The sequence below is a fragment of the Corylus avellana genome, chromosome ca9 (assembly GCF_901000735.1).
Source record: "Corylus avellana chromosome ca9, CavTom2PMs-1.0".
Lineage (NCBI taxonomy): Eukaryota > Viridiplantae > Streptophyta > Magnoliopsida > Fagales > Betulaceae > Corylus > Corylus avellana.
Window position 1 is genome coordinate 14,707,457 of NC_081549.1, and position 27,216 is coordinate 14,734,672.

Below are 27,216 nucleotides of genomic sequence, written 5' to 3' on the forward strand. Positions count from 1 at the left end.
AAACTTTGTATTTTTGGACAGCTGCCTATGTTTCTCCTTTAACATTTAATTATAGTGATTTCCTTGTTCTTTTTGTTCATTCTAGTTAGGTACTTCTTGTATACTTCTTGTGTACTTAAGGGTACCTTTACACTTTTAATGATATTTGCTGATTACTTATCAAAAAAAATAATATCAAAATGAAAACAGCAGCAAACTTAGCCACTAAAATTTACCTGCTAGTGGATGGACTCAAATCATCCAAATCAAGTAAAATATCCCAAAGTAGCATCACAATAGGATGCAATACATGATCTTCTAGAGCTACAATAGCAGCTGCAGTAGGTATTAAAGCATCTGCAGCAACTGCCCGAACATCATCATCGGGGTCCTCCAACCCAGTTTTACATGCAGGGAGAATGCTGCCAAGCAAGTCATGAAGCATCTCCTAATCAACAAAACAACCATGAGATACAAAAGGACAGATCACAAAGTAAAAGAACAAAATAAAATATAAAATATAAAAAAGAAAAACCTTCCACATAGTTATGACTTGTATTCATTGAATGCAAGGTTACAGATTAACCAAAAAAAACGTTCAATACAGGTATGGCTTGTTCTGCATGAATACACGGTTACAGCTTAAAATACAAACTGAAAACTTGTGACTAACTAAACTAAAGTTACCATTATCATTAGGTGCATTTCCCCAATTTCAACCACTTTATAATGCATCAAACATCTTTGTCATTGAAACTAGAATTTTTCTTCTCTTGTCTCCTTTATGCACACCAACACGGGGCTCCAACTTCCAACTTTGTCAACAAAACTAACTCCATAGGTTTGATTAATCAATAAGGATTTATCACATATGATAACCCAACATGCATTGAATGCACAACCACATGAAATTACCAACAGGGCAATCACCAGCTCAAATTGAAAAAAAAAAAGAAAAAAATTAATCCCTTGAGGACCAATTGTAAAGGAGAAATATGGTTTTAAGCACAAACACGTTGGTTAAGTCTAAGAGAGAAGAAGACAAACTTAACAAGTTTCAACAAGCATAAGGCCATTGTCTGCACAGATGTAAACATGAGAAAGTTTGCAAGACCATCAGATACTTGGATTGAAAAATATTCCCTAGCTGAGAGACCTAGTGTTGTATGCTATGAGATGGCTTCTAGAAAATGGAAAAGAAAATTCCTTCTAAGATTGACAGTTGAGTTAAGCCACGACACCATTTGAATATGCTCCAACCAAGCTAAGCAAGGTTTGAATTGAGAATTATAAGTTTATAGTTGCATTGATAACAAAAAAGAATCAAGTGCTAAATAGCATTGACCATTGGATTGAGATCAGTTAGCTCATTAGATTTTTCATGCCCCTATCAGAGGCCAAAGACACTGGGATAGACCAGCTATGCACAATTCGCAATTAAGATGCCATCTATTGTACAGGGACCTAAGAGTTACGCAGCATCAACTTCATAAAACATAAACAACTTAATGAAACGGACTTGGACAATAATATGAGCTCCTAAAACAAAATTCTTTGTATGATTATTATGAAATAGACTTCCATAGAAGGATTTCTTGACAAGATGGTTTAAAGTACTAATGTATTTCCTCTCTGAACACAACAAACTAGATCAGAACCATTTCTCCTCACCATGGCTTAGGCTAGGCACTCACTTTTTTGGCCCTCTTCACTCCACTAGCCCTCATTGGCGGATGGAAGTACCAATGTCAGTCAGCTGGTATGGTATATAAGATCACTAACTCCTCACTTGTAAAATTATAGAAGATCCCCTTTGAGTTTAAGATCAAACGTCCCCCAAGTTTAGCCATTGCACCCGGGATTTTGCTTGAAGAAGCTCCTCACCGTCTAGGGCCCAAAAAAGTTTGGTCAATTGTTCAATTCAGGTGTTCTGGCCCTTCAGACTAGGACAGATATCTTCTTAAGTGGGCGAAGATTTAAATAATAGTAAATCTAGAAAAGAAGAAACAACATGAAAAAATTGATACATTTTCTCTCATTTCTTGAATAAGATTTTTAATTACCAATAAAAAATGAAAAAGGTAATTAGCCTTAATGTCTTCTTTTTTTCATAGGAATACATATGGTTTTAAATTGTGAAGATCCAATCCAAATAGGATAGTAGCACAAAATGGTTTAGTACTGCCATAAGATATTGTCAATGTTTGGGTGTGTCAATCTAATTCTGCTTATGAATGAAAAGAAAGAAAACAATTCTGCCTTCCAAATCTCACAGATATGCCTTCTTAATTGCCTAGGGTCCAACTTGCCAACATACGTCCAACCATTTCAGGCATAACTCTACCCTGAACAGCACAGCCCAGCACTCTTACGCATTAATTTGCATTAAGAAATTCCAATAGATGGCCACAAACAAGAAGCACGTCACTATACCCAAGGATCATAGGAACTCAAAACTCAATATTACATTCAAATTCAGGACGACAACACACATTATGTACAAAAGAAATGTTTTGACACATTTAAATTTAAATTAGGTACATCAATCTGCACAAATTCAAGGAATCTGACGCACACCAAACAACCATGAGAATTATAAAGCATAAGCAGTCATTGCATGTGATAAACCTAACTTGTAGCAGATCTAGAATTATCATAGTAAATGGTGTGTACAACAAAGATTTACCTGCCGCACAGCAACCAAATACTTGATACCCAAAAGACTCCCGTGACGAATTTCCCATTCTGGTCTACACTGAACAAATAAGTACGAAAAAAGCATCAAATTTACCAATCAAAAAAGGGTAAGGATAAGAATATAGAAATTCAGTATAAACAATATAACATAGGATAGAAGGAACACCATTAGAACACATTTACCTGCATTTTCAGCAATATATTTAATGTTTCATGAACTAATGTGGGATGCATGTACTTAAACACAGCACCTAATGCTTGCGCACAGGTTTCCCGAACAGGGGCAACAACCTGATCAGATACATAATCACCAAATCTGCAATAAAATATAAAGAAAATAATTGACATTACTCAAATATGGAGAGAGAGAGAGAGAGAGATCCGTGACATAATAGGAAGCAAAAACAGCAAATGGGGAATAAAAAGTAACAGGAAGCACATCAAGAAGTAGCAAACTCTTGCTACAAATAGATCAAGAGGAAAAAGAAATTAATAACTAAGCTCAACAATATAGTCTAAAGATACAGAATATAAGACCTACCGGTCTAGAGACAGCACACACAAAACACGAATTGCACATTCTTGAAGAAATTCACAATTTTTTAGCCAAGAATGCCTAGCCAGTTTAACCAAGTTCATCAGCTCACAATTTTCAGGAATATTCTTCAGCATATCTGCTTTTCCAGTGGAAACTTTATCCTCAGAATAACCCTTTGTCTCTGCAGTATCAGCAGCATCTTTACACGAATATGATACACCCTCAAGGAAAGATTCTGGCTCTACCTTAACAGAAGTAACATTCAGTTGACCATTAAGCTGTCCAGAAGGCAAATTCCACCCATGATCAACCTTCACGCCGAAATCAAAATTACCAACCTCACTGGAAGAGACAATTGCAGCCATAGTTGGGGATGGCACATCTTCAAACTTAGGCCTCTTAAGATTTGGCTCATGCCCATCTGCTGGAACTTGCATATTCAAATCAATCTCTCTCTCTCTCTTCATTGTGTTTAATATGCCTTTATCTTCTAGTTCAACAAATAATCCACCATCCAAGCTCAAGTCAGGCATAAACACTCCAACAGAAGCTCCTTGATGGCTTAAAATTTCCCTCAAAGCCATGACACTACCATGGCGAACCTCCCAAACTGGACAAATATATAGTCAGACAAACTCTATTTTGAAAGTGAAAAGAAATCAGTGAAAAATAAGAAACATAAAGCCCTCAAAGGATCTACACCTCAAAAACCCGCATAAACCCCCCCTTGGCAAAAAAAAACCAATAACAAAAACAAAGGAAAATTAAATAGCTTACCTGGATCAAACATTTCAAGGATGAGTTGCTCAAAAAAACTATGGAAAGGCCACCGTCCATCTCCATCATGCTCCAAGCTGTCTTCGCCATTATTAATATCCAAAAGTGCCTGCATGAGAAGCCAAAAACAAATTGTTGCCTATGCAGAAGTCAAAAACAGAGGAAGCTAATCAACAAACAAACCATTCGTTGGCAAGCAAAAACAAAAAATGAATTACATGTTGCAGATAACCATCATAAGATATCGAAGCTCTAAAGAACAAAACAACAAATAAGCTGAAGCAATCCGGAGTGCATGGAAAATCAAAACTGCAGAAGTTCTAAGCACAGTGACATTCCATTAAGATTCGTGAAATCTTAAGAAAAACACAAAAATTAAAAAAAAAAAAAAAAAAACTAATTTCAGATGTTGGAACCAAAGTGTCTACATCATATAGCACAGCATCCTTTCCAGGTTGTAATTGTTTTTTTATTGTCTTTTCTCATGTCCATCATAATCTACAAGTTTCGTCAGTCTTTAGACCCCTGAAATGGCAGAAATATTTGTAAATATGGTGTACTAATATAAGTCTAGTACAACGCTGAGAGGGAAATTCCTATTTTTCACCAATTATGTTATACTGGATCAACATGTTGAACACCACAACCTTGCCTCTGTTTACATAACTTTGTGAAGATCGCTCTATACGACAACTCTTGTGCATAATGGCCTCAAACAAATATACATATCCCATCACATAGCTTCAAAGAAAGCAGTCATCAATACAATTTGACAGAAATGACCCATCTGGGCAAAGGGAAAAGAGTAGACATCTTTACGGATTGAGATTCCCTAGAATTCCTTTTAAATTTGAGATTCTCAAATTCATAAATCTCAGCCGTCCATCTTATCTAAGCGTCTAAAATAAATCATATTTCCAAATTTAATGAGAAAGCTACTAAGTGACAAAAACATGGCTTCCTCATTTAATAAGCTTCCTCATTAAATTCTGAAACATAGCTTATTTTAGACGCTTAGATGAGATAGATAACTGAGATTTATAAATTTGAGAATCTCAAATTTAAAGAGAATTCTAGGGGATCTCAACCCCATCTTTACAGGGTGCCTATGGTCCATAACAAGAAGTTATGAAAATTCAACTGCTAACTCACATGGAAGCTCTCTTGGTACAATTGGAACACATCCATTTCTTAGAGGGCCATGATGAAGAATCTTTTCCAGCATGTTTTTGGACTTGACATTATTTGCAATGTCAAATAAAAGACTGACTGCCACCCTATATAGAAGGCATTCACTACAAATCAATTTGTCACTCGAAAGGCAGATGAAGAATCAAATACCTATCATTTTCACTGCCCATTCAAGTATGAGACTTGGTCTTGTTCTCTAGGAAGGTTTGTATCCCTCTACTAAAATATCTTTACTGCTGTTAGATAAAGGGTGGACGTCCTACATTCGTTTTGTAAGTGGTATTCACTGAAATATTGCAAATATGGCATTGATACTCACTAATCCCAAGGGGTAGCTTAGCCGGCTGGGTACCACATCTTATGAAGTAGAGGTCATTAGTTCAAATCTCCCCTTCTCCCTCCTTTTGACGCCAATTACTTATCAAAAAATTACTCACCTAGTGCCCTTTTGGTGGACAAGCATTCCAAAATATATTCAACACTATTATTGATTTTCACAAGGCTACCCATCCATCTGTGCACTAGATTTAACTTCTTTGGATATTTGGTATACATTGTACATCATGTGCGTACATGAAAGCTTATAAAATAAAAAAATAGTCATAGTCGATACTTTCACAGTAACATATAGTGCTTTACATTCTAAAACTGAAAATAATTTGAAAAAAAAAAAAAAAGAAATCACTTTGACAAAAAAGGTCATAGTAACACAAATCAACTAGCAAAAAGCAATGCTATAATCATGAAACATTTGAGCACGTTAATAGCATGGATATAAGAGAAATAAAAGAAGAATGTAGCCCAAAAATATTTAAATGAGGTAGTATCAGTCCATTTGGATCATAGAAGGATAAACAGCCTAATACCTTATCACAACTTAATGAATCAGGAAATTGACCCTTCAATGTTGCTGTGTTTTGAGCATGTAACATCTCCGTATCTCCATCTTCAGACCAACACTTTGTTTGGTCTTTCGAATTTACTTTTGCTTTTCGTTTTAGGAGATTCAATTGCCTTGCGCTTGGCCTTTTAGATATGACACTAGGAACAATATTTGCCACTAGTTGCTGAATATTATGCACAGATGGCGTTGTGTAAACTCTTTGGTCTATCCCATTGCCAAGGGAGTTAACTTTGTGCAGAATAAGGTCCTCATCTCTTATCATATCACTAACATCCATGAACTGCTCACAAACATCCAAACCTACATAAAGGAATAATCACATATAGCTTAAAGACATGCAAGTAAAATTCTAATTTAGAATATAATATTGATTACTAAATTTCACTAAATACACGGGTTAAAACAACAAAAACAAAAAAAGACACAATGAATGTGAAAAAATACAACTCAGGTAAAAATTTAAAGAGATTGCAGATCGTGAATGCCTTGCTAATGAAAAAAAACAAAGGAGTAACCAACCAAAAAGAATGTGTATTAATACTTGGTTGAACAGTATAAAGTTCAACTCCCTACACAATTGTCCTTGTGTAACTCGTTTTAATATAGGAAGAATCCCAAAAGAATATCTGAAATATATAAAAGAGAGAAGGAAAGAAAGAAAATCAATTTCAACAAAAACCTTGAAAAAATAGAAGATTACAAAAACATTTTTGAAGTCCATCTCTCACAAGCAAACAAAGAGCAAAAAGTGATAAATCCATAAACAGAAGCACTTTCGCCCTAAAGTAAAAATGTTCTAAGCTTCAATTAGTCACCCCAGCAAATACAAAAACAGCCACTTCAAAAGAAACATGATTAAGAAGAATGTATATTGATAAGTAATAAGTGTATTATCAAAATGCACAGAGGGGCACAACCTATGTATACAAAATAATATATGTATATATATATATATATATATATACTTAATAAATAATATATTTTATAACATATTGTTATTAATATAGATATATATTAATAAATAATAATAATTATTATTATTATTATATACTTGGTTACCAGTTATAACCGGGTATATAAAAATCCCAAAACCGGTAACTGGACTGGGGTACCCGATTACTGGTTTTAAAACCGGTTTCCCAGTTTCCGAGTTACCGGTTGGTATCCGGTTACCTGTTTGTACCCGGTTATAACCAACCAGGTTGACACCCTCAAGACTCTTTTAAAATGCCCCTCAAGATACTTGGGCTCCCCTTTCAAGCTCCACCAAAATGAGCAGTAATGTCTTCAGGGATCTCCAACGAAGCTATCAATGCCAGTGCAGGATGGCCCGAATGGGCACTCGAGCTCTCACGCACAGCCTGAGCTCGAAAAGGCAGCCCATTACTCTTTCTCACTCTCCACATGAGAGTAGGTCTAGATTAGGGCCAAAACAAGCAATGGGCTTGAGACCCATTAGTACAAAGCGGTCCTTCACTTGTAGCTAACACCCTATTGAACTGAGCCAATGTTGTAGAGCTGAAACTTGTGTTCCACTAGAACGGGCCAGCTCATCAATAGAGAACTCAAGGCCAATACTCTGGCCAAAATCAACTTTTGTCAACTAAACGGTCCACTACCCTTTTTTAGAGAAACCAAGAGGTTCCTAAGGGCGTGGATATCCTCGTCATCACCAAAATCACCCCTAGCATCCGGCAATTATTTTGTACTAGCTGGATTTTGAGGATGCTCTAACACACACCAGGCTCTCTCCTACCACTAGCCCCCCCAAACCATCAATTTTCTAGCATTGTGATTACCGAAAGTGGCCTTGTGTAGATTGCGCGAGTCTACCCCAAACTTACTAGAGCCTCTGCATACATCCATTTACCAACAGTCTCAACCAGTGCTTCAATCGGTGCTTTCAACGCTCCCACCAATGCGTTACCACCCATTTATGTCACATGAGAACCACCTAGAAACTTCTAGGTCGACAACACTCAAGTGGTAAAAATCTAATGTCTTATGCAGCTTGAGGGCGAAGCCACTCTAGCCAATACCTTCTCTGCCTTCTGAAATCACAATACAACCTCTCTGACCAACACCACCATACTCTGCAAAAACCAACCTCAGACGACTTCACAATACAACCATGGTGTTCTAACACACCATGTCGATTACAACATCGTTGAGCAAGGAAGGTTTTAGAACCAACCCTGGACGACTTCGTGAAGTCCTTCATCCCATCCGCTTGACGAAAAGCCTCCACCATAGCCAACAGCCAACACAAGCTAATTTGTCCAACGAAAACTGATTGAAGGACCCCCCCTACTTTCAAAAATCCGATGGGCTAAAACCCCCTCCACGATTACAAACTCGTAGGACATGACTTCAAAATGGTATCGACTCGAAAAAACCCATGAAAAAAAGCTAGAACGAAAAACCGGCATGTTGTCATTACCAGAATTTAAAAATTTAAAAATTAAAAATAAAAAAATAAAAAGGGCTAAAGAGAAATGTCAACACGCGTTATCATGCGCTGAAGAGAGAGAGAGAGGGGGTTACTAAACAAGTCTATCTACAGTAATACATATTTGTTTAATGTAGAATTGTAAGACAGATGAGGAAACATGCATGCAATTGATCATTTCTTGGGGCATTTTTCACAGTTGCATTAATTGTACTAATAATACTCAAACTTTGCAGCTTTTCTCCCTTCTGTTTTTTTTTTTCTTTCAAGGCACCAAAGGTGGCACAACCTTAGTACATTGGATACAAAAAAGGAGTAACCCATAAAAGGCCAATAAACAATAACATCAATAGTACAAACACTTCAAATCATGAGAACTAGAAATAGAAATATTATAGAACTTCACTTCAACTTCCTAAGAGCTTTGAAGCAAATTCCTGGGGTTACTCTCGCCTGAGTACAGGCGCGTGGGTGGCGCGTGTTCACTGTTTGGGTGTCTAGATTGTTAGTTGTTTTGGTTAGCGTTATGGCTACTTCGAGAAAATGGATTGTGGAGTCCAAAACTTTTGAGTTACTGATTAGAGTGGGGCTTCAGGGGTGAGGTTTTTTGAAAGAAGTAATAGGAAACAAAAAACCATCTTTCTGCAGAAGGATGAGGTGCTGTGGTTGGCACGCATTTTAAGGACTTGGTGGCAGTGGATTCTTCTGAGGTTTTTTGGGACCAATCTAGAACAGGGTATCCACGGATAATCGCACAGAAATGTGCCAACAGAAATGGGAGGTTCTTGACAATAGAAGAATACGATGGTAGGCATAGGAGGGGCTCGATCATTGTACCAGAAGGACGTTATGGCCAAGGATGGACACGTCTCATCTCGGAGGTACGGCTGGCTAAGTCTTCCCTGTGTGAGTCTAAGGAAGTCAGGGAAGTTAATAAGAATTATGTCAAAGGTGGAAGAAGAAGGAGCTATGTGGAAGTTTTGGGGTCTTCGCTGCAGCCGACAGAGGACTGCTTCAATGACTTCGCTGAGCCAATAGCCAGGGTGCCAAGGTGGTTGGAGGCTTCCACAGAAAAGGATAAGCAAGTCCAGCTCTCAACTATTCTGGAGGAGGGTGTGCACAAGTCTTCAATTCCGGCGAGGTCAGTCAATGGCGGTAGGGAGGGCTCGGTGAAGAACCAGTCTCTTGGGGGGGAGGGAACGTGTAAACTAAAGGTAGGGGAACCATTGGGTGTTCATAGGGGAGCTCCGGCGAGCAGGTTTCTGTCTCCGGCGAGCAGGTCGATCACCACGACGAGGCTAACAACTTCGATTTGTGGTGCTGATCACGTGAAGGGATGGGAGGGAGTAGGTAGCCACGTGCAAACATGGTTTCGTGTAAAAGATGATCTAATAAATGCTAAGGATTTGTTGAGTAGATTGAAAGGCGAGGTAGACGTGGGTCTTGACAGAATTGAACCTGCGATTAGAGATGTGGAGGGTCTAAGCACTCTTTCCAGGTCTGGCGGGCATTGTGATCATGGGCTAGTTGGAGGGGACAAACACAAGAAAGTAATGGCCTAGCCCAAGAAGGCTACTAGGGGAAGGCCCAAGCATGGAAGGGGTGTTCAGCCGTTTAAGATGTATTTTAGGAAGAAGGGAGCTCGGCCCGTGGAGAAAGGTCGCTCCGGTGGGCATCGCCGGCAATTCCGCAAGCCCCGATGGTAGGTCGTTGCACTACGACAGGGAGGCCCACGCCGGTTCTGTTCTGCAGATCGTTTCTATGCCTCCAGCAGAGGTGCCGACAAAGGCAGCCTCGTCCAGTGAGGGGGCGGCGAGGAACACTCCGGCAGGGGATGGCGTTCTGGGAGATGATTTGTTGGTGGGTTCCATGATTAAGGCTACGGCGATGTTGGATTTAAGTGTTCAACCTCCGGGCTCCTTGGTTGGTGTGTTGGACTGCTCGACGGGAGGTCCATATGCTCCGGCGGGAGTCGCCGGTAACCTTGTTTGTCCCGATGTTAGGTTGTTGTTCTACGATAGGGAGGCCCATGTCGATTCTGCCCTGCAGTTAGCCTCCTCATCTCCGGCAGAGGTGGCGGAAAGGGGAGTTTTGCCCAGTGAGGGGGCGGCGAGGAAAATTCTGGCAAGGGATGGCGTTTTGGGAGATGATTCGACAATAGGATCCATGTTCAAGGCTACGGCGACGATGGATTCCCCAGTTAAGGCGCAGAGGTCTCAACCCAGTATTGCTGACCAAGGTGTTCTGAAGGGGGACTCGAGCATATCTGGTCCAGGGATTTTGGGCAAGCAGCCTGGTAAGGGGGTACCTCTAGAATTCTCTGGGTATACTCTCGGGGCTTTGCATAACACAGCTGGATAATTTGGAGGGAATTTCTAAATCAGTGGAGGGCTCAATTTCCCAGGAATCTTTTGTGCCAGAGTCTGTTTAGGAGGAGCAGTTGGAGGTGCAAGAGAGGACTTTTATCATTGAGGCATGCAAGGAAGTTGGCCTATCTTGTGAAGGAGAGGAAGGAAAGCTTGAAGAGACCATAGGGGTTCTAATGGCTGACAACAAAGACAAAGAAGTGGAGAGGGAAGTGTGCACTCCTGTAGTCAAAAAAGGTAAGAGGGAGCTTATTAACTTGCAGTCATCTGTCAATTTTTTGGAGTTTTCGTCACGGCACAGGAATAAGGGGAGGGACAGTCGTGTTAAATCATGAAGCTTAAAATTCTGTCATGGAATGTGAGAGGATTGAATGAGAGGGAAAAGAGGTTGAGGATTAGAAATTTGCTTAGAAGTTGGAAGGCAGATGTTGTTTGTTTCCAAGAGACGAAGATGGACTCTATATCGTATACGCTGGTGTTTTGTGGGGCAGCATCTGAACATGTTAGATTTATTAAAGCTCTCATTATTGGCTTCGAGGCGGTCTCAGGATTAAAGTTAATCGGGCCAAGTCTGTTTTGGTTCCAGTCGGAGATTCGGTAGAGACGAATGAGTTGGCTGGTGTTTTGGGTTGTGGCACTAGTTCTCTGCCCTTGAAGTACCTGGGTCTTCCGCTAGGGGCGTCCTTCAAGCTGTTGGCTATTTGGGATGACATGTTGGAGAAAATTGCTAGAAGGTTGGCCCCTTGGAAGCGTTCTTATTTGTCCAAGGGGGCGAGGCTCACCCTCATCAAGAGCACCCTATCCAATCTCCCCACCTATCTTTTGTCTCTCTTTCCCATTCCTATTTCCGTGGCGAATCGTATTGAGAAGATTCAACGAGATTTTTTATGGGGGTGGGTTCAAGGATGAGACTAAGTTCCATTTGGTTAGTTGGCAAGAGGTATGTTCTCCGATTGCTGAGGGAGGGCTAGGGATTCGGAGTTTGCGTCTTTTTAATCAAGCTCTCTTGGGGAAATGGTTATGGAGATTTGCAAATGAGGAAGAAGCTTGGTGGAGAAGTATTTTGGTGGCAAAGTATGGGGTGGATTGGGGGGGTTGGCGCACTAAAGTTCCTCGTGGAACGCATAGGGTGGGGTTATGGAAACACATTTGTGGGGTTTGGAGGTCGTTTCAGGGTCACTTCAAATTAGATCCTGGTTTGGGGGGGAAGGTCAAATTTTGGGAGGATTGCTGGTGTGGTGAGACGTCTCTCAAGGATGCCTTCCCAGGTCTTTTTAATATTGCTTGCAATAAGGATGCTTCCATTGCGGATATTCGGGAGTGTGTAAATGGGATGGTTCATTGGAATGTCACTTTCACCCGTAGTATTCATGATTGGGAGGAGATGGCCTTAGCCTCTTTCTTCTCGCTCTTGTACTCGTCTTCGATTCGGGGGGAAGGGGAGGACCGGATGTGGTGGACTCCTTCAAGGGAAGTTTGAGGTATGCTCTTTCTATAGGATGCTTGCCTTTAAGGTGCCTAACCACTTTCCGTGGAAAAGCATTTGGCGCACCAAGGCTCCTTTGAGAGTGGCGTTTTCGCATGGGCGGCTGCCCTTGGGAAACCTCTCACGTTGGATAATGTTCGGAAGAGAGGCATCGTTGTGATTAATCGATGTTGTATGTGTGAGGCGGATGGGGAGTCCGTGGATCATCTCTTTCTTCATTGTGGAGTCGCACGCAAGTTGTGGGATGTTATCTTCTCTCGCTTTAACATGTATTGGGTTATGCCTAGAAGCGTAAAGGAGATGTTCACTAGTTGATGGGCGGGCGGGAGAACGAGTAGTGCTGTGGTATGGAAGATGGCTCCCCTTTGTCTTCTTTGGTGCCTCTAGAAGGAAAGGAATGCGAGATGCTTCGAGGATGTGTCGAGGAATCTTGAGGACCTTATTCACTTCTTTTTGTACACTTTATTCACATGGACTACAGGTTGGCTTGCTCTTTTAGTGATCAACTTTCCTGATTTTCTCTTTATGTTCTCTTCTTCTTTCTCCCCTACTTAGTCGCTCTCTTGTATACTTCCTGTGTACTTGGGTTGCGCCCCTCTGCGCTCTTTTAATGCATTATTACTTCTCAAAAAAAAAAAGAAATATTATAGACTATACTCAAATTAATTAGAACGCCCGTTGCTACAATGAAGTATATTTTTTTTATGAATAATAATTTTATTGAAAGAAAAAGGCACAGCCCTCGTACAAAAAAAAGTGTACAAAAGAGCCAATCATTCTATGGACTTCTACAATCTGAAAAATTAACCTGATCTACCAAATCCGGTGAGGAGAAGTTAGGAACAAATACAATGGTCCAATCCAAAAGAGATCTCAAACAACAAGATTTTAAAGAAAGCACGTTGGACTTGAAGTCCTCAAAAAGACACTAATTCCTTTCTCTCTAAATGCTCTACATTAAGAAAGTGGGAATAACTTTGCAGATGGCCTCTTTGGGATGTCATGCTGCTAGATCTTCCAACAACTAGGCAGCTCTAGGATGTTGCTAGATGATAATAGCTTAAATGTGCCTATTTTATTCATTAAAGTAGGCATTATCACACCTTGTTCTGTTTTAATTCTTTCATTTTATATTTATTTGCAGAATATTGTTTAATAACCAAACTTGAAATTAAATAAAGTATTAATGCAAGTAATTACATTTTGTAGGAAGTGGGATAAAAAAAAAGGACAAGAGAAATGCCGAAGCTAGAAGACAAAAACTAAGCCAAGCCAAGCTAAACCAAGCCAATGAATGGAAGGAAAACAACACAAAGAAAGGAAAGAGAAAGAGCTGGTGTGAGTGGAAGACGAAGAAATAAGAAAGCAACTCATGCAGCCCACAAACATGAAGACAAAAGCAAAACAAAGGAGGAAACATAAGGTGGGGCCAAAAGAACAGTAAAACCAAAAGAAGAAAAAAAGACAGACGTGTGTGAAGGGGCCTTTCAAGCTAACAAAACAAAACATAAAAAAAATAAATAAAAAAATAAAAAAAGAAGTGTAAACTAGATAGGTCACTTAAAAGACGTGTGGACAAAAAGGAATAGAGGGTTTAGGCTCTTTACAAAAGAGACCGAAGCAAACAAGGTGGTCTCAAATTATTTTCAGGTTTACTTTTGGAGGGCACTGCATGCAACAACAAAGGCTTTGGAATTTTTTCGGCGTTCTGAGACAAAATTCTTATTATGAGTTTAATGTTTAGTACTTTAACTATGAGTTTTATTCTAATAGTTATGAGCGACTAATCTTCTAGCTAGGGCTAGGGGTAAAGCCTAGTATTTTTATTATGCATTATTGAAACTATTTTGTTCACACTTTATAGATTCATGATTAAATCTTGGGGACAATTTTATTTTGAGAGGAATTTCATGTTGACAAGTTTATTTTGATTCATTATGATTTTTTGTTATCTCAAAAGCGTACTTTGTTTGATTTGTTATGATTCGAAAATATATTGAATGCTTAATTTATCTTGTGACATATTATTGAAATCAAATTCTCTATCAAACCATGTTCAGTGTATGTTATATTTACTTATCAAAAAAAAAAAATTGTTTTATCTTCTAATTAGGAAAACGATTATCTACCTAGTTGAGTAAAAAAATATTTCAAGAATACGTAATAGAATGCTAAGTGTATCCTTGAAACCCTAATGTTTTCCCATTAATTTTCTCTAATCCACTTATATTAATTTAGTTTAGTGGGCTTCGCCGGTAACGCTGTAAGTCCCGAGGATAGGTCGTTGGCCTGCGACAGGGAGACCCATGCCGGTTCTGTCCTGCAAATTGACTCTATGTCTCCAGCAGAGGTGCCGACAGAGGTAGTTTGGTTCAGTGAGGGGGCAGCGAGGAAGAATCCGGCAAGGGATGGTGGTCTGGGAGATGCTCTGATGTTGGGTCCTCCAGTTGGTGAGCTGGACTGCTCGATGGGAGGTCAAAAGACTCCGGTGGGAGTTGCCGGTAACTCTACTAGTCCCGATGTTGGGTTGTGTTTCTGCGACAGGGAGGCCCACGTCATTTCGGCCCTGGAGATTGCCTCCACACCTCCGGCAGAGGTGCCGACAAAGGAAGATTTGCCCAGTGAGGGGGCGGCGAGGAAGATTCCGGCAAGGGATGGCGCTTCGGGAGATAAGTCGACGGCGGGCACCATGTTCCAGGATACGGCGATGATGGAGTTCAAAGTTCAAGTGTCGGGCTCTCCGATTAAGATGCAGGGGCTTCTTTCCAGTCTTGCCGACCAAGGTTCACTGATGGGGGTCTTGTGCGACTCTGGTCCAGGGATCCTGGGTAAGCAGCCTGGTAAGGGGGTGTCTTCGGAATCCTCTGGGTCTGCTGCCGATGACGGTGAGGAGGCCAGGAGAGGAGGTTCTCTAGGTGTTTCTGTGTTGGGTATTTTGGGGGTAATGAGCCGGGGCGTTGCATATCACAGACGGATAACTTGGGTGGAGTTTCTATAGCAGTGGAGGGTTCTAGTTCCCAGGAATCTTTTGTCCCAGATTCTGTACAGGAGGTGCAGTTGGAGGTGCACGAGAGGAATTTTATCACTAAGGCATGTAAGGAAGTTGGCCTATCTTGTGATGGAGAGGAAGGAAAGCTTGAAGAGACATTGGGGTGCTTATGGCTGACAACAAAGGCAAAGAAGTGGAGAGGGAAGTGTGCACTCCTGCAATCATAAAAGGTAAGAGGGAGCTAATAAACTTGTAGTCCTCTGTTAATTTTTTGGGGCACTCGTCAAGGGACAAAAATAAGGGGAGGGTCAGTCGAGTTAAATCATGAAGCTTAAAATTCTGTCATGAAATATGAGAGGTTTGAATGAGAGGGATAAAAGGTTAAGGGTTAGGAATTTGCTTAGAAGCTGGAAGGCAGATGTGGTTTGTTTCCAAGAGACGAAGATGGACTTTATTTCGTATAACTTAGTAAGGAGCTTATGGGGATATCCATATGTGGAGTGGTGCTTTGTTCCTTCCATTGGGGCTTCGGGGGGTATTTTGCTCATGTGGGACGAGAGGGTTGTTGAGAAGGTAGATGTAGTGTTGGGAAGTTATGTGGCGGCTTGCTCCTTCAAGAATGTTGAGGATGGTTTTGAGTGGGCGTTTGCGGGGGTGTATGGTCCATCAGAGTAAATGCTAGGTGTTTCCTTTGGGAGGAGCTGGCAGGGGTCATGAGCTGCTGGGACGTGCCGTGGTGTATCGGTGCGGATTTCAATGTCACCCTTTACTCTAGTGAAAGGTCGAGGGGAGCTCATTCACAGTCGGCAATGAGGGATTTTGGTGAGTTCATTTCGGAACAGGGCCTCATGGACCTTCCCTTTGTGGGGGGGGGATTTCTACTTGGTCAAACAATAATTCTTGGTCTAGGCTTGACCGGTTTCTTGTCTCCCCGAATTTGGAAGCCTGCCATCCAGACTTGCGTCAGAAGAGGATGCTTCGGGTATGTTCCGACCATGCCCCTATTATTTTGGATTGTATCTCTCATGGGGGAGGTAAAAGGCCTTTCAAATTTGAGAATATGTGGATCAAAGTGGAGGGTTTCGTGGGCAAAGTGCGCAGCTGGTGGGACTCGTATCATTTTCAGGGCACTCCGAGTTTCATTCTTTCCAAAAAGATGCAAGCTCTAAAGTGGGATATTAGAAGATGGAATGCTCAAGATTTTGGCAACGTGGGCGTTTGTATTAAGGCTCGTATGAAAGATCTTAAAGCTCTGGACAAGGTGGAGGAAGAGAGAGGTTTATCCTCGAAAGAGATCGAGAAGAAAAGGGTGCTCGCTAGGGAGTTAGAAATTTCCCTCCTTCAAGAAGAAATCAGTTGGAGGCAAAAATCTAGAATCCGTTGGTTGAAAGAGGGCGACAAGTGTACTAAATTGTTCCATCGGATTGCTAATGCCAACCGCAGACAGATTTATATTGAGTCTCTAAACATTCATGGCACTACTACCTCTGATCAAGAGGCTATTAGTAATCACATTACTCGCTTTTATGAGACACTCTTCACAGAGACTCTCAGTTGGAGACCGAGGTTGGATAATTTTCATTTCGATATGTTGGAGGAGGAAGAAGCTTCTAGTCTGGAAGTTCCTTTTGAGGAAAGGGAGGTGTGGGAGGTGGTCAAAAAAATGGATAGGGATAAGGCTCCAGGCCTGGATGGTTTTTCTATGACTTTCTTTCAGGATTGTTGGGAGGTGATCAAAAAGGATGTCATGGCTGTTTTTGTGGAGTTCTGTGATCGAGGTAAATTCGAAAAAAGTCTCAATGCTACGTTCATTACTCTTATTCCGAAGTCGCATGGGGCTTCCAATATAAAGGACTTCCGTCCTATTAGCCTTGTGGGGGGGATTTATAAGATCATTGCCAAGGTTTTAGACAACAGAATGAGGGGAGTCATGAACCGGGTCATTTCCAACCCGCAAAACACTTTTGTCAAAGGTAGACATATTTTGGATTCAGTGCTTATTGCCAATGAATGCCTGGACAGCCGTCTCAGATCTGGGGATCCCGGTCTCTTGTGTAAGTTGGATATGGAGGAGGCTTATGATCACATGAACTGGAAGTTTTTACTCTATTTATTAAAAAGGTGCGGCTTCAGTGAGAAATTGTGCTCTTGGATTGAACATTGTATCTCGTCAGTGCGGTTCTCGTGTTGATCAATGGTTCGCCTTCCCCTTTTTTTGTGAGCTCGCGTGGGGTTAGACAAGGTGATTCTCTTTCGCCTTTTTTGTTCATTATGGTCATGGAGGCCTTTACCAGGATGATTAATGCCTCTATAAGTAGGGGATTCATCAACGGGTTCTATGTGGGTGCCAGGGAGCATGAGCGGGTTTCGGTTTCCCATCTTCTTTTTGCTGATGATACGCTGGTGTTTTGTGGGGCAACTTCTGAACATGTTAGATTTATTAAAGCTCTCATTATTGGCTTCGAGGCGGTATCAGGGCTAAAAGTTAATCGGGCCAAGTCTGTTTTGATCCCAGTCGGAGATTCGGTTGAGACGGAGGAGTTGACTGGCGTTTTGGGTTGTGGTACTAGCTCCTTACCCTTGAAGTATCTGGGTCTTCCGTTAGGGGCTTCCTTCAAGCAGTTGGCTATTTGGGATGACATGTTGGAGAAAATTGCTAGGAGGTTGGCCTCTTGGAAGCGTTCATATTTGTCCAAGGGGGCGAGGCTCACCCTCATCAAGAGCACTTTATCCAATCTCCCCACCTATCTTTTGTCTCTTTTCCCCATCCCTATTTTCGTGGTGAATCGCATTGAGAAGATTCAACGGGATTTTTTATGGTGAGGTTTCAAGGATGAGCCTAAGTTCCATTTGGTCAATTGGCACGAGGTTTGTTCCCCGATTGCTGAGGGAGGCCTAGGGATTCGGAGCTTGCATCTTTTCAATCAAGCTCTCTTGGGGAAATGGTTATGGAGATTTGCAAATGAGGAAGAAGCTTGGTGGAGAAGCATCTTGGTGGCTAAGTATGGGGTGGTTTGGGGTGGTTGGCGTTCAAATGTTCCTCGTGGAATGCATGGGGTGGGGTTATGGAAACACATTTGTGGGATTTGGAGGTCGTTTCGGTGCCACTTCAGATTAGTTACTGGTTTGGGGGGGAAGGTCAAATTTTGGGAGGATTGTTGGTGTGGCGAGACGTCTCTCAAAGATGCCTTTCCGGGTCTCTTTAATATTGCCTGAACAAGGATGCTTCCATTGCGAATATCCAGGAGTGTGTAAATGGGATGGCTCACTGGAACGTTACTTTTACCCGTAGTATTCATGATTGGGAGGAGATGGCCTTAGCCTCTTTCTTCTCGCTCTTGTATTCGTCTTCGATTCGAGGGGAAGGAGAGGACCGGATGTGATGGATCCCTTCAAGAAAAGGGAAGTTCGAGGTCCGTTCCTTCTATAGGAGGCTTGCCTTTAAGGAGCCTAACCACTTCCCGTGGAGAAGCATTTGGCGTACTAAGGCTCCTTCGAGAGTGGCGTTTTTCGCATGGTCGGCTACCCTTAGGAAATCTCTCATGCTGGATAATGTTTGGAAGAGAGGTATTGTTGTGATTAATCGTTGTTGTATGTGAGGCGGATGGGGAGTCCGTGGATCATCTCTTCCTTCATTGTGGGGTCGCGCACAAATTGTGGGATGTTATCTTCTCTCGCTTTAACATGAGTTGGGTTATGCCTAGAAGCGTCAAGGAGATGTTTGCTAGTTGGTGGGCAGGAGGTAGAACCAGTAGTGCCGTGGTATGGAAGATGGCTCCCCTTTGTCTTCTATGGTGTCTTTGGAAGGAAAGGAATGCGAGATGCTTCGAGGATTTGTCAAGGAACCTTGAGGACCTTATTCACTTCTTTTTGTACACCTTATTCATATGTACTACAGGCTGGCTTACTCCTTTAGTGATCAATTTTCCTGATTTTCTCTTTATGTTGTCTTCTTCTTTCTCTCCTACTTAGTCGCTCTCTTGTATACTCCATGTGTACTTGGGTTGCACCCCTCTGCGCTCTTTAATGCATTATTACTTATCAAAAAATTTTAGTTTACCTTTCACTCCATTGCTCCACTTTTTAGTGGAAAGGACGAGACATCTCTCTCCATTTTTTTTGGGACAAAAAGAGAGGGAATAAACTACAGCGGTACCTCACAAACTTCTTACTGGGGCAGCACCATCCTATAGGCATTTGCAAATGCACGTGTTTTGTTCATATTCCTACGCAGTTAAGAGATAAATTGTCCCCCAGCACCTTTTTTTTTATGAATATTAAAAAAGCGTAAAGCGCCCCTAAGTACAAAAGCAGTATACACAGAAGCTCCAACCGAAGCCCTCAAACCCAACTCCACAAACCCAAATCCCACAACTGCAAAATCCAAACCCCCCGATGCCCTCAGAGCTAGACAGCCTGAGACTTCCCTTTCCCCCCACCCAGAGGAAGCACCCTTCGCCCCATAATTAATGGAGAGGTCTAAATTTGGGAGCTCCCTTCTGCCCCTAACCTTCTGGGGAGTAGACACTAGGTTAGAGGTCCCTTCTGCCCTCAAATCAAAAGCCCGAGGCCCTCCTGGATCCAACCCAGAGATAACCGTAGGAGTGGATGGAGGAGAGACCATACCTGAAGCAATCATGCTTTGACCCATGACTACCGCCGACTAGGCCCTAAGAAATCCACGCCGATGAAAACTTATTACTAGTTGGGGGATCCCTTCAACACCAAGTCGTGCTTCCCAAGAGAAGAGGAGGCCGAAATTTGAGATTCTGGCATTATCTAGAGGGAAACCAGCGACGAGCTTGCAACTACGGCGCCACTAGGCCTCACCGGACTAAACCCAATAGAAAGCCCATCCAAAATCACCGTCGTTGGAAGAACCTCTGTCAATGCCTTCATCAGAGTCTCTGACGTCCCTAGGACCAGACCAACTGCCAATGTAATCTCCAGCGAAGCGTCTGACAACATCACCCGCGACACTAGAACCGGGTGAGACTTATCCCTGATACTAGGGTTGGGCTTACAAGGTCGTCTGTAAGCAAGTCGAACTGCGGGCTCATACTTGAGATTGGGCTTGGGCTTAGTGGCTACCATTCCCTATGAAGCGACCTTGATCTTACCAAAAATTTATTACTTGTGATAGCCTACACTTGGGTTTGCAATCTTATTGACGCAACACTAGACATAGTCCAGGAAACCCTTAATAAGTTGAGAACCAAGTGCCGAAGAACACCGAGACTTTATTAATTGCGATATCCTACACTTGGGTGAGCAATCTTTTTGACGCGGCACTAGACCTAGCCTACGAAACCCTAAATAAGTTGAGAACCAACTAGCAAAGATCACTAGTGTACTCGCAGTGAGAAGGTTATTTACAGTCTCATTTTTTTGCATAGGCACCACAAGTTCACAAGAGAGAAATCACTGCCTTCTAAAATTATCAACCATGAGGATTCTGCCCTTTGTTGTCATCCATAAGAAGAAAGCAATGTGGGAAGGGACCTTAACCTTCCAAATACTTTACATGGGAACGAACAATGCTCTCCAATCTATAATAGCTCCCCACTTCGAAACCGTGACTACTAGTTGGGGTCCACAACTAACAATCCACTTCCCTTGGACGGGTTTTCTAGGAGTACAACAGATTGAGATAGGAGTCGAGAGATTCCAGCTCCCAATCCTGGACTTTCCTAATAAAACCCAAATTCTAATTAATAGAAAAGCCAGAGGGATCCAAGCAGTCTGGCACCAAGGCCTCTTTGTTACGCGCTATTGAATAAATTCCCTACTAGTCAGAGCAACTTCTGTGCACCACACATCATGCCAAAGCAAATGAGGAATCCGCCCCCAACCTTGAAGGAGGCAAGGTTGAAGGAAAACCTCCATATGTTTCTAATATTCCTCCAAAGACACCCTATAAGGCCCTCAAGCTTCCTCTAAACACCAACCCCCTCTACAAACCCCATACTTCTCAACAATCACCTGCCTTCATAAAGAATTCCCCTCTTTGCATGAATCTGTATAGCCATTCACCAAGAAGAGCTTCATTGAACAACATGAGATTTTTAACTCCCAAACCTTCCTGTAGGGACTGGGGAGTAGATAGTCTTCAAATTCATCAAGTGAAACTTGGACTCCCCGTCTGGTCCATCCCAAAGAAAGTCTCTAGGAAGACACTCCAATCTCCTAGCAATGCCAACTGGTAATGGGAAGAAGGAAGAAGGATAAGAAGTATGTTAGTAGACTAGATAACATACTCTTGATGAGAGTAAGGTGCCCTCCCTTAGACAAGTAGATCTTCGTCCAACTAGCCAACCTTTTTTCCATTTTCTTGACTACCCCATCCCAAATAGTTTTTTCTTTAAAAGAAGCACCAAGAGGGAGACCCAAATATTAAGGGGAAGAGAAGAAAGGCTACAATTAATAATATCGACCAGCTCTTCCTTAAGAAGTACCTCCCCTACTGCGACTAACTTAGATTTTCAAAAGTTCTTCAAGCCCGAAATGGCCTAGAAACACAAGAATGTGGCCCAAATTATGGATTCGATCACGATTGCCATCACACATAATAAGTGTATCATCTACAAACAAAATGTTGGATATTTTTAGGGGCTTAGTGTTATGGACCCAAAATCCTGATAAATAACCCTCAACCATCGCACTAGAGAAAATCCCACTGAGAGTGTCCATGACAATCACAAGAGAAGGAGTGAGAGAGAGTCCCCCAAGTGAAGGGACCAAGAACTACCAAAGAAACCATGAAGCTACCGTTGACATAAAAATATTTCCCCCACAAATTCCTTAAACATTCTTCATGGAACAATGTTTATTATAACTTTTGACATGGGAAGTACCTCATAATCCAAAGAGGTGGGAGATATATGACAAAAATATCACAACAGGGGTGGCACCACCCCTATTCTCTTTCTGGCTGGCTGGACACCCCCTCGGTTAGGAGGTGGCCGAGCCACCCTCATTGACATAAGGGGTGATGACACCCCTCCTTTTTTGTAGCACCTCTAATTTTCTATGTCTCCATTCTATAGCACCCAATCACATGCCCAATAGAAATTTCGAAATTTGCTATCTTTAAAATGGGGGTAATTTGGGCAAGATATCACGAGTTTGAATTGAAGTGAGAATTGCAATTTAGAGGCATAAGTGCAATTGGGATGAAAGTTTGGGGAGGTCAAATCTAATTTACCCTTCAAAAAAAAAAAAAACCAAAACCAAAACACAAATTAAACCTCATCTCTTCTATTCATTTATTACCCCAAAAAAAAATCCAAATGTCCAATAGCTAATCAATACAAGTCCCACTTGGATGACCAGTTTAGAAAAGGAAATAACAATAATAAATTAAAATAGATGTTACATTATTTAGTTTTTGAACAAACTCTTCCAAGGTCAAACAGCTCATGATTACTAAAAAAACAGTGGTCTTGACAAATCGGATTATATTATGGCAGCAGACTAAGTTCCTAACAAAAAGCCAGCCCATTCCCACCCAACCCAATTGTAACTCAAGATTGTAGTAAATGCCAATATAAGACTTAGAATTATATATGCCAGTAACACATTACTTTAATGAATACTAAACATATATGTGTATGTATACCCGCATGCAAGCACGCGCATGCACACACACACACACACATATATATATGCAAAATGCTATGACATAAATGTGACATTACTAACCCAAACGGCGACGAAGATTTTGTTTTTGGCGAGCCAAGCGCTCTCTCGGGCTCTTCATACTATCACTTGCAATATCATACTCCTGAATCAAAAATGATGTGAGAATGTCTATTATAGATCTATTAGATTACAAAGCTAAGGAAATATATATATATATATAAAATCAACGTTGCATGGTACCAGAAAAAAATTGACCAAGCTAAGCAATTTTAAATGCCAAATGAACAAGGCTCTTTTTCACTTCTGGCGCCGAAGGCCCTGGCCGTGGCAGGAAGGGGGGAGGGAGTAGGGGTTATCTCAAACGAGAAATCATAGGATCAGCAAAATAATAACAGTGACAAGAAAAAAAAAAAAAAAATTGATAAGTAAAAAAAAAAATTTTTTTCTTAACAGTGACAAGAAAAATTATAAGGAAGCAACCTTCCCTTGACAATCAAGAAAAGGACCATCTCACATAATATAGCAAAGACCAGGGATCCCAACTTAGCCCTAGTAGAAGAGAAGTGGACAAGCCCCAACAATTTAGGAAGAAGAACCTGTGATCAAAGTGATCAACCAGAATACTTATCTCAAAAAGGTCAAAAGCTTTATAATTCAGATCTTCCTTGTATGTGCGAGATACAGCTCTATAGTTGCTTAGCTTTTCAAATACAAGAAAATATTTTTTTGACAAGTATAAAAAAAAAAAAATTTAAAAATTTTAAAAAAAATTCTTGTAATTGAAATACAAGAAAATATTAAAGTATTAATCACAAAAACACTCCGACCCCTTGCTATTTCGTATTAGTTCTTCTTTTTTCTCATAATTAAAAGAGCATGAATTCAAAAATGAGGATTAAAATACCCAAGAATGAAGATCTTAGATTACAATCATCCATAATATCCAGCAAAGAATTAAAAAGAAGAGCAACTAGAAATCGACATCCATCAACAAAAGGAACTCAACAACAAAAAGCTCAACTCATTCAAAGAAAACACAATGCCATCAAAGGTTCTAGAATTTTTAATGGATAACTCAAATTGTATAATGATTTGAATGTTACAATTTCTAATTAGTGAAATGGTTTTCAATCTATAATCTAACTAGGCAACCACGCCTACTCATGCCCAAGTCATCCTTCATAGACAGCCCCAACATCAAGATGGAAAATTAAAAAATAACAAATTCAAATCAAAAACTCATGATTTGACATGATACTGTTAATTCCAAGGAGAAACTTCATGGCCCCAACTCTGCCGCAAAGAATTGTTAAAAGCTATCTAAGATCCTTAACAGGATTTTAAAAAATAAAAAAACAGGCTATGCCTAAAACATCCCCTACCAATATTCTTAACATTGAACTATGATAGACTGCATTGCATACCTGTCCACCAGATGCCAATAAAGCACCAAACTCGAGCACCTTGTTTATATCAAAGCTGTTACAGTTAAAAAGAACACAATTAAGTAAAACAGCACATAGATTTACGGTCAAACAATGCTTGCAAACAGACTCACATAATTGCATGAAAAGATCAGAAACTCTATTCATTGAAGTAGTACATAGAAATATGAAATACAAGAGCACCTTTTAAATGAAGAGCCTTCAAGTTTAGAATGAAAATAAGGCCACATCAAAACATCTTCAACAACAGCAGAGATCCCAGCCTCAGACATCTTGTTTTCAACCCAAGAAAAAAGTTCAATCAATGACGCATGCTTAACATTCTGAGCGATAGCCCCGATCGCATGAGCAGCAGCAACCCTTGTATCCCAGTTTTTACTATGAAGATACTGAGAAACCTAAATTTGGGTCACTAGGGTTAAGACAAATGATACAACAAAAAATCCACAGAATAATACAAATGACAAATCCCATAAGAAGAAAATAACAAGCAAAGATCTATTGATAATTACAGCAACTCACATATAATTAAATCAATGTTTTTGCATATGGTCAGAAAGCAAATCTTCACTCAGAGAAAATATATACAATTAAAAGGGAGCAGCTCAGAGCTTATAGGATCCAGCAAATATACAGAATCAAGGATTGTAAATGCAGTTCCATGAGACATACAAATTCTCACACACATCCATTCAATTGGAATTAGAGCGTTATGCTTGCAATGTTTTCTTTTTTAAAAGTAATAAGTATATTATCAAACGCGCAGAGGGGCGTAACCCATGTATACAAGAGGTATATAGGGAAACCCTTATTAATTCGAAAAAGATTTACAAAGCTCTAGGAAATCAGAAAAAGTAGACACATGCGAGTTCGGCCAAGTCCTGCTTCAAGCGAACAAAGTATGTAATGCCAACTTCCTCAACTCAATCATGCCGCTCTCATTATCCTCAAAGTAGTGTGCATTCCGTTCTCGCCATGAACACTACATCACACATAATGGGACAAGCCTCCACATACGGAAAGCATGCCTATTACCCAATTGACCCCTCCAACTTTCCAAGATACCACTCACCTTTCGCAGCCTAGCCCAACTCACTCCAAACAGTTGAAAAAATACATTTCATACCTCAGTTGCAACTTCACAATGTAGGAGTAGATGGTCAATGAACTCTCCACAGTGTTTGCACATATAATACCACTCAATTACCATAACATTCCTTTTACGTAAGTTATCCAAAGTGAGGATTTTTCCTACCGTCGCCGTCCACACAAAGAAAGCCACTCTCGAGGGAGCCTTCACCTTCCAAATACTCTTCCACGAAGCAAACACTTGTGCCAGTATAGAGAGAGACTGATAATAGGATTTCACTTCAAAGGTATTTCTTTTAGACGGAATCCAACAAATTTTATCCTCACCTCCACCTCTAATTTTTTGGGAGTACGACATTGCAAAGAAGTGTGTTACCTCCTCCAATTCCCAATCATGCACGGGCTGAAAAAAACTAGACATTCCAATGAAGAATATCATTCAATCTCTCCATGAACTCCTTCACCCACGCATCCTTATTACATGCAATATTGAACAAAGCTGGATACACGAGTTTCAGAGGGCGTTCCCCGCACCGCACATCATGCCAAAAGAGTACTTTTGTACCGTCTCCAATATCATATCGCACATGTTGCGCAAAGCCTTCCCACCCCCTTCGAATACATTTCCACACTGCCACTCCATACGTTCCCCCTACCTCCTTGGAGCACCAATCACCCGTATGACTGTCATATTTAATATACACTAATTTCCTCCATAATGCCTCTCGTTCTGTCGCATATCTCCACAGTCATTTACCCATCAAAGCTTGATTAAATTTAATCAAGTTTCGCACACCTAACCCCCCCAAACTTCATTGGCGTACACACCTGTGACCATTTCACCAAATAATACTGAAATTCATCCCCAATTCCACTCCACAAGAAGTCTCTCTATAGTTTTCCGAGACGATTTGCCACTCCCACTGGAATAAGGAATAGAGTTAATGAGTATGTTGGTAGATTTTTAAAACCTAAAGTCAATTTCTAGGCTTTTTTTTTGTTTTCTTGATAAATACTTTCTGGGCAATTCACAACTGCAATATCAATCAGACTCTCCAAATACTAACTAAAGTATTATTTTGTAGGAATTTGAAAAAGTCAAATCAATATTATTTAATCATTTATCCTGAGTAACACACTTCATGCATATATGAAATATTTAGCAGGGGCCCATTAAAAAAAATATATAAATAATGAAGAAGAAGAAGAAGAAGAAGAAGAAATAGAAGGAAACCCTGCCTTTTTATTAAAACAAATGAACACTGAAGAGATAAAAAAAATAAAATATAAAAGAAAAAAGATCCTATCCGGCCAGATTCACGGACTTTTAAGCTAGATAATGGCAAAAAATTGAGTTCCCCAATCGATAACAATCAAATCAAATCTCGCATTAATCGATTACTCACACTGTCAGAGCAATCAAAATGAAAAATATTGAATTAGTAGTGCTCAAAACGCCCACAAATCATTACATTGCTTGGGAATGAAGGGACATTTGGAAGGCGGAGAAGTGTTACGGTCTGGAAGATGGGTCCTACTTCCCTCTTTTGGTGTTTATTGAGGGAAATTAACAATAGGTGCTTTGAGGACTTGGAGAGGTCGCTGGAGGACCTTTTTTTTTATATAAGAAATATTGCATATATCAAAAAAAGTGCAATGCGCCTC

The 27,216-nt window shown here is 40.7% G+C and overlaps 1 protein-coding gene across 2 annotated transcripts in view; it reads right to left on the minus strand.

The window, feature by feature from the left end:
• The window catches only part of LOC132162118 (TATA-binding protein-associated factor BTAF1), a 49,999-nt gene that overhangs the window by 19,953 nt on the left and 2,830 nt on the right, over positions 1-27,216 (minus strand). The window contains exons 4-12 of one of the 2 annotated variants that reach the window (XM_059572376.1): positions 24,646-24,851; positions 24,442-24,496; positions 23,078-23,159; positions 6,049-6,386; positions 3,992-4,100; positions 3,218-3,824; positions 2,860-2,992; positions 2,666-2,734; positions 216-427 (exon numbers count right to left, since the gene is read on the minus strand). In XM_059572376.1, the coding sequence (XP_059428359.1) occupies positions 216-427; positions 2,666-2,734; positions 2,860-2,992; positions 3,218-3,824; positions 3,992-4,100; positions 6,049-6,386; positions 23,078-23,159; positions 24,442-24,496; positions 24,646-24,851 (1,811 nt within the window). Of the gene's footprint in view, positions 1-215; positions 428-2,665; positions 2,735-2,859; positions 2,993-3,217; positions 3,825-3,991; positions 4,101-6,048; positions 6,387-23,077; positions 23,160-24,441; positions 24,497-24,645; positions 24,861-27,216 lie in introns of both variants that reach the window. The other variant, XM_059572375.1, reaches the window with a different exon arrangement.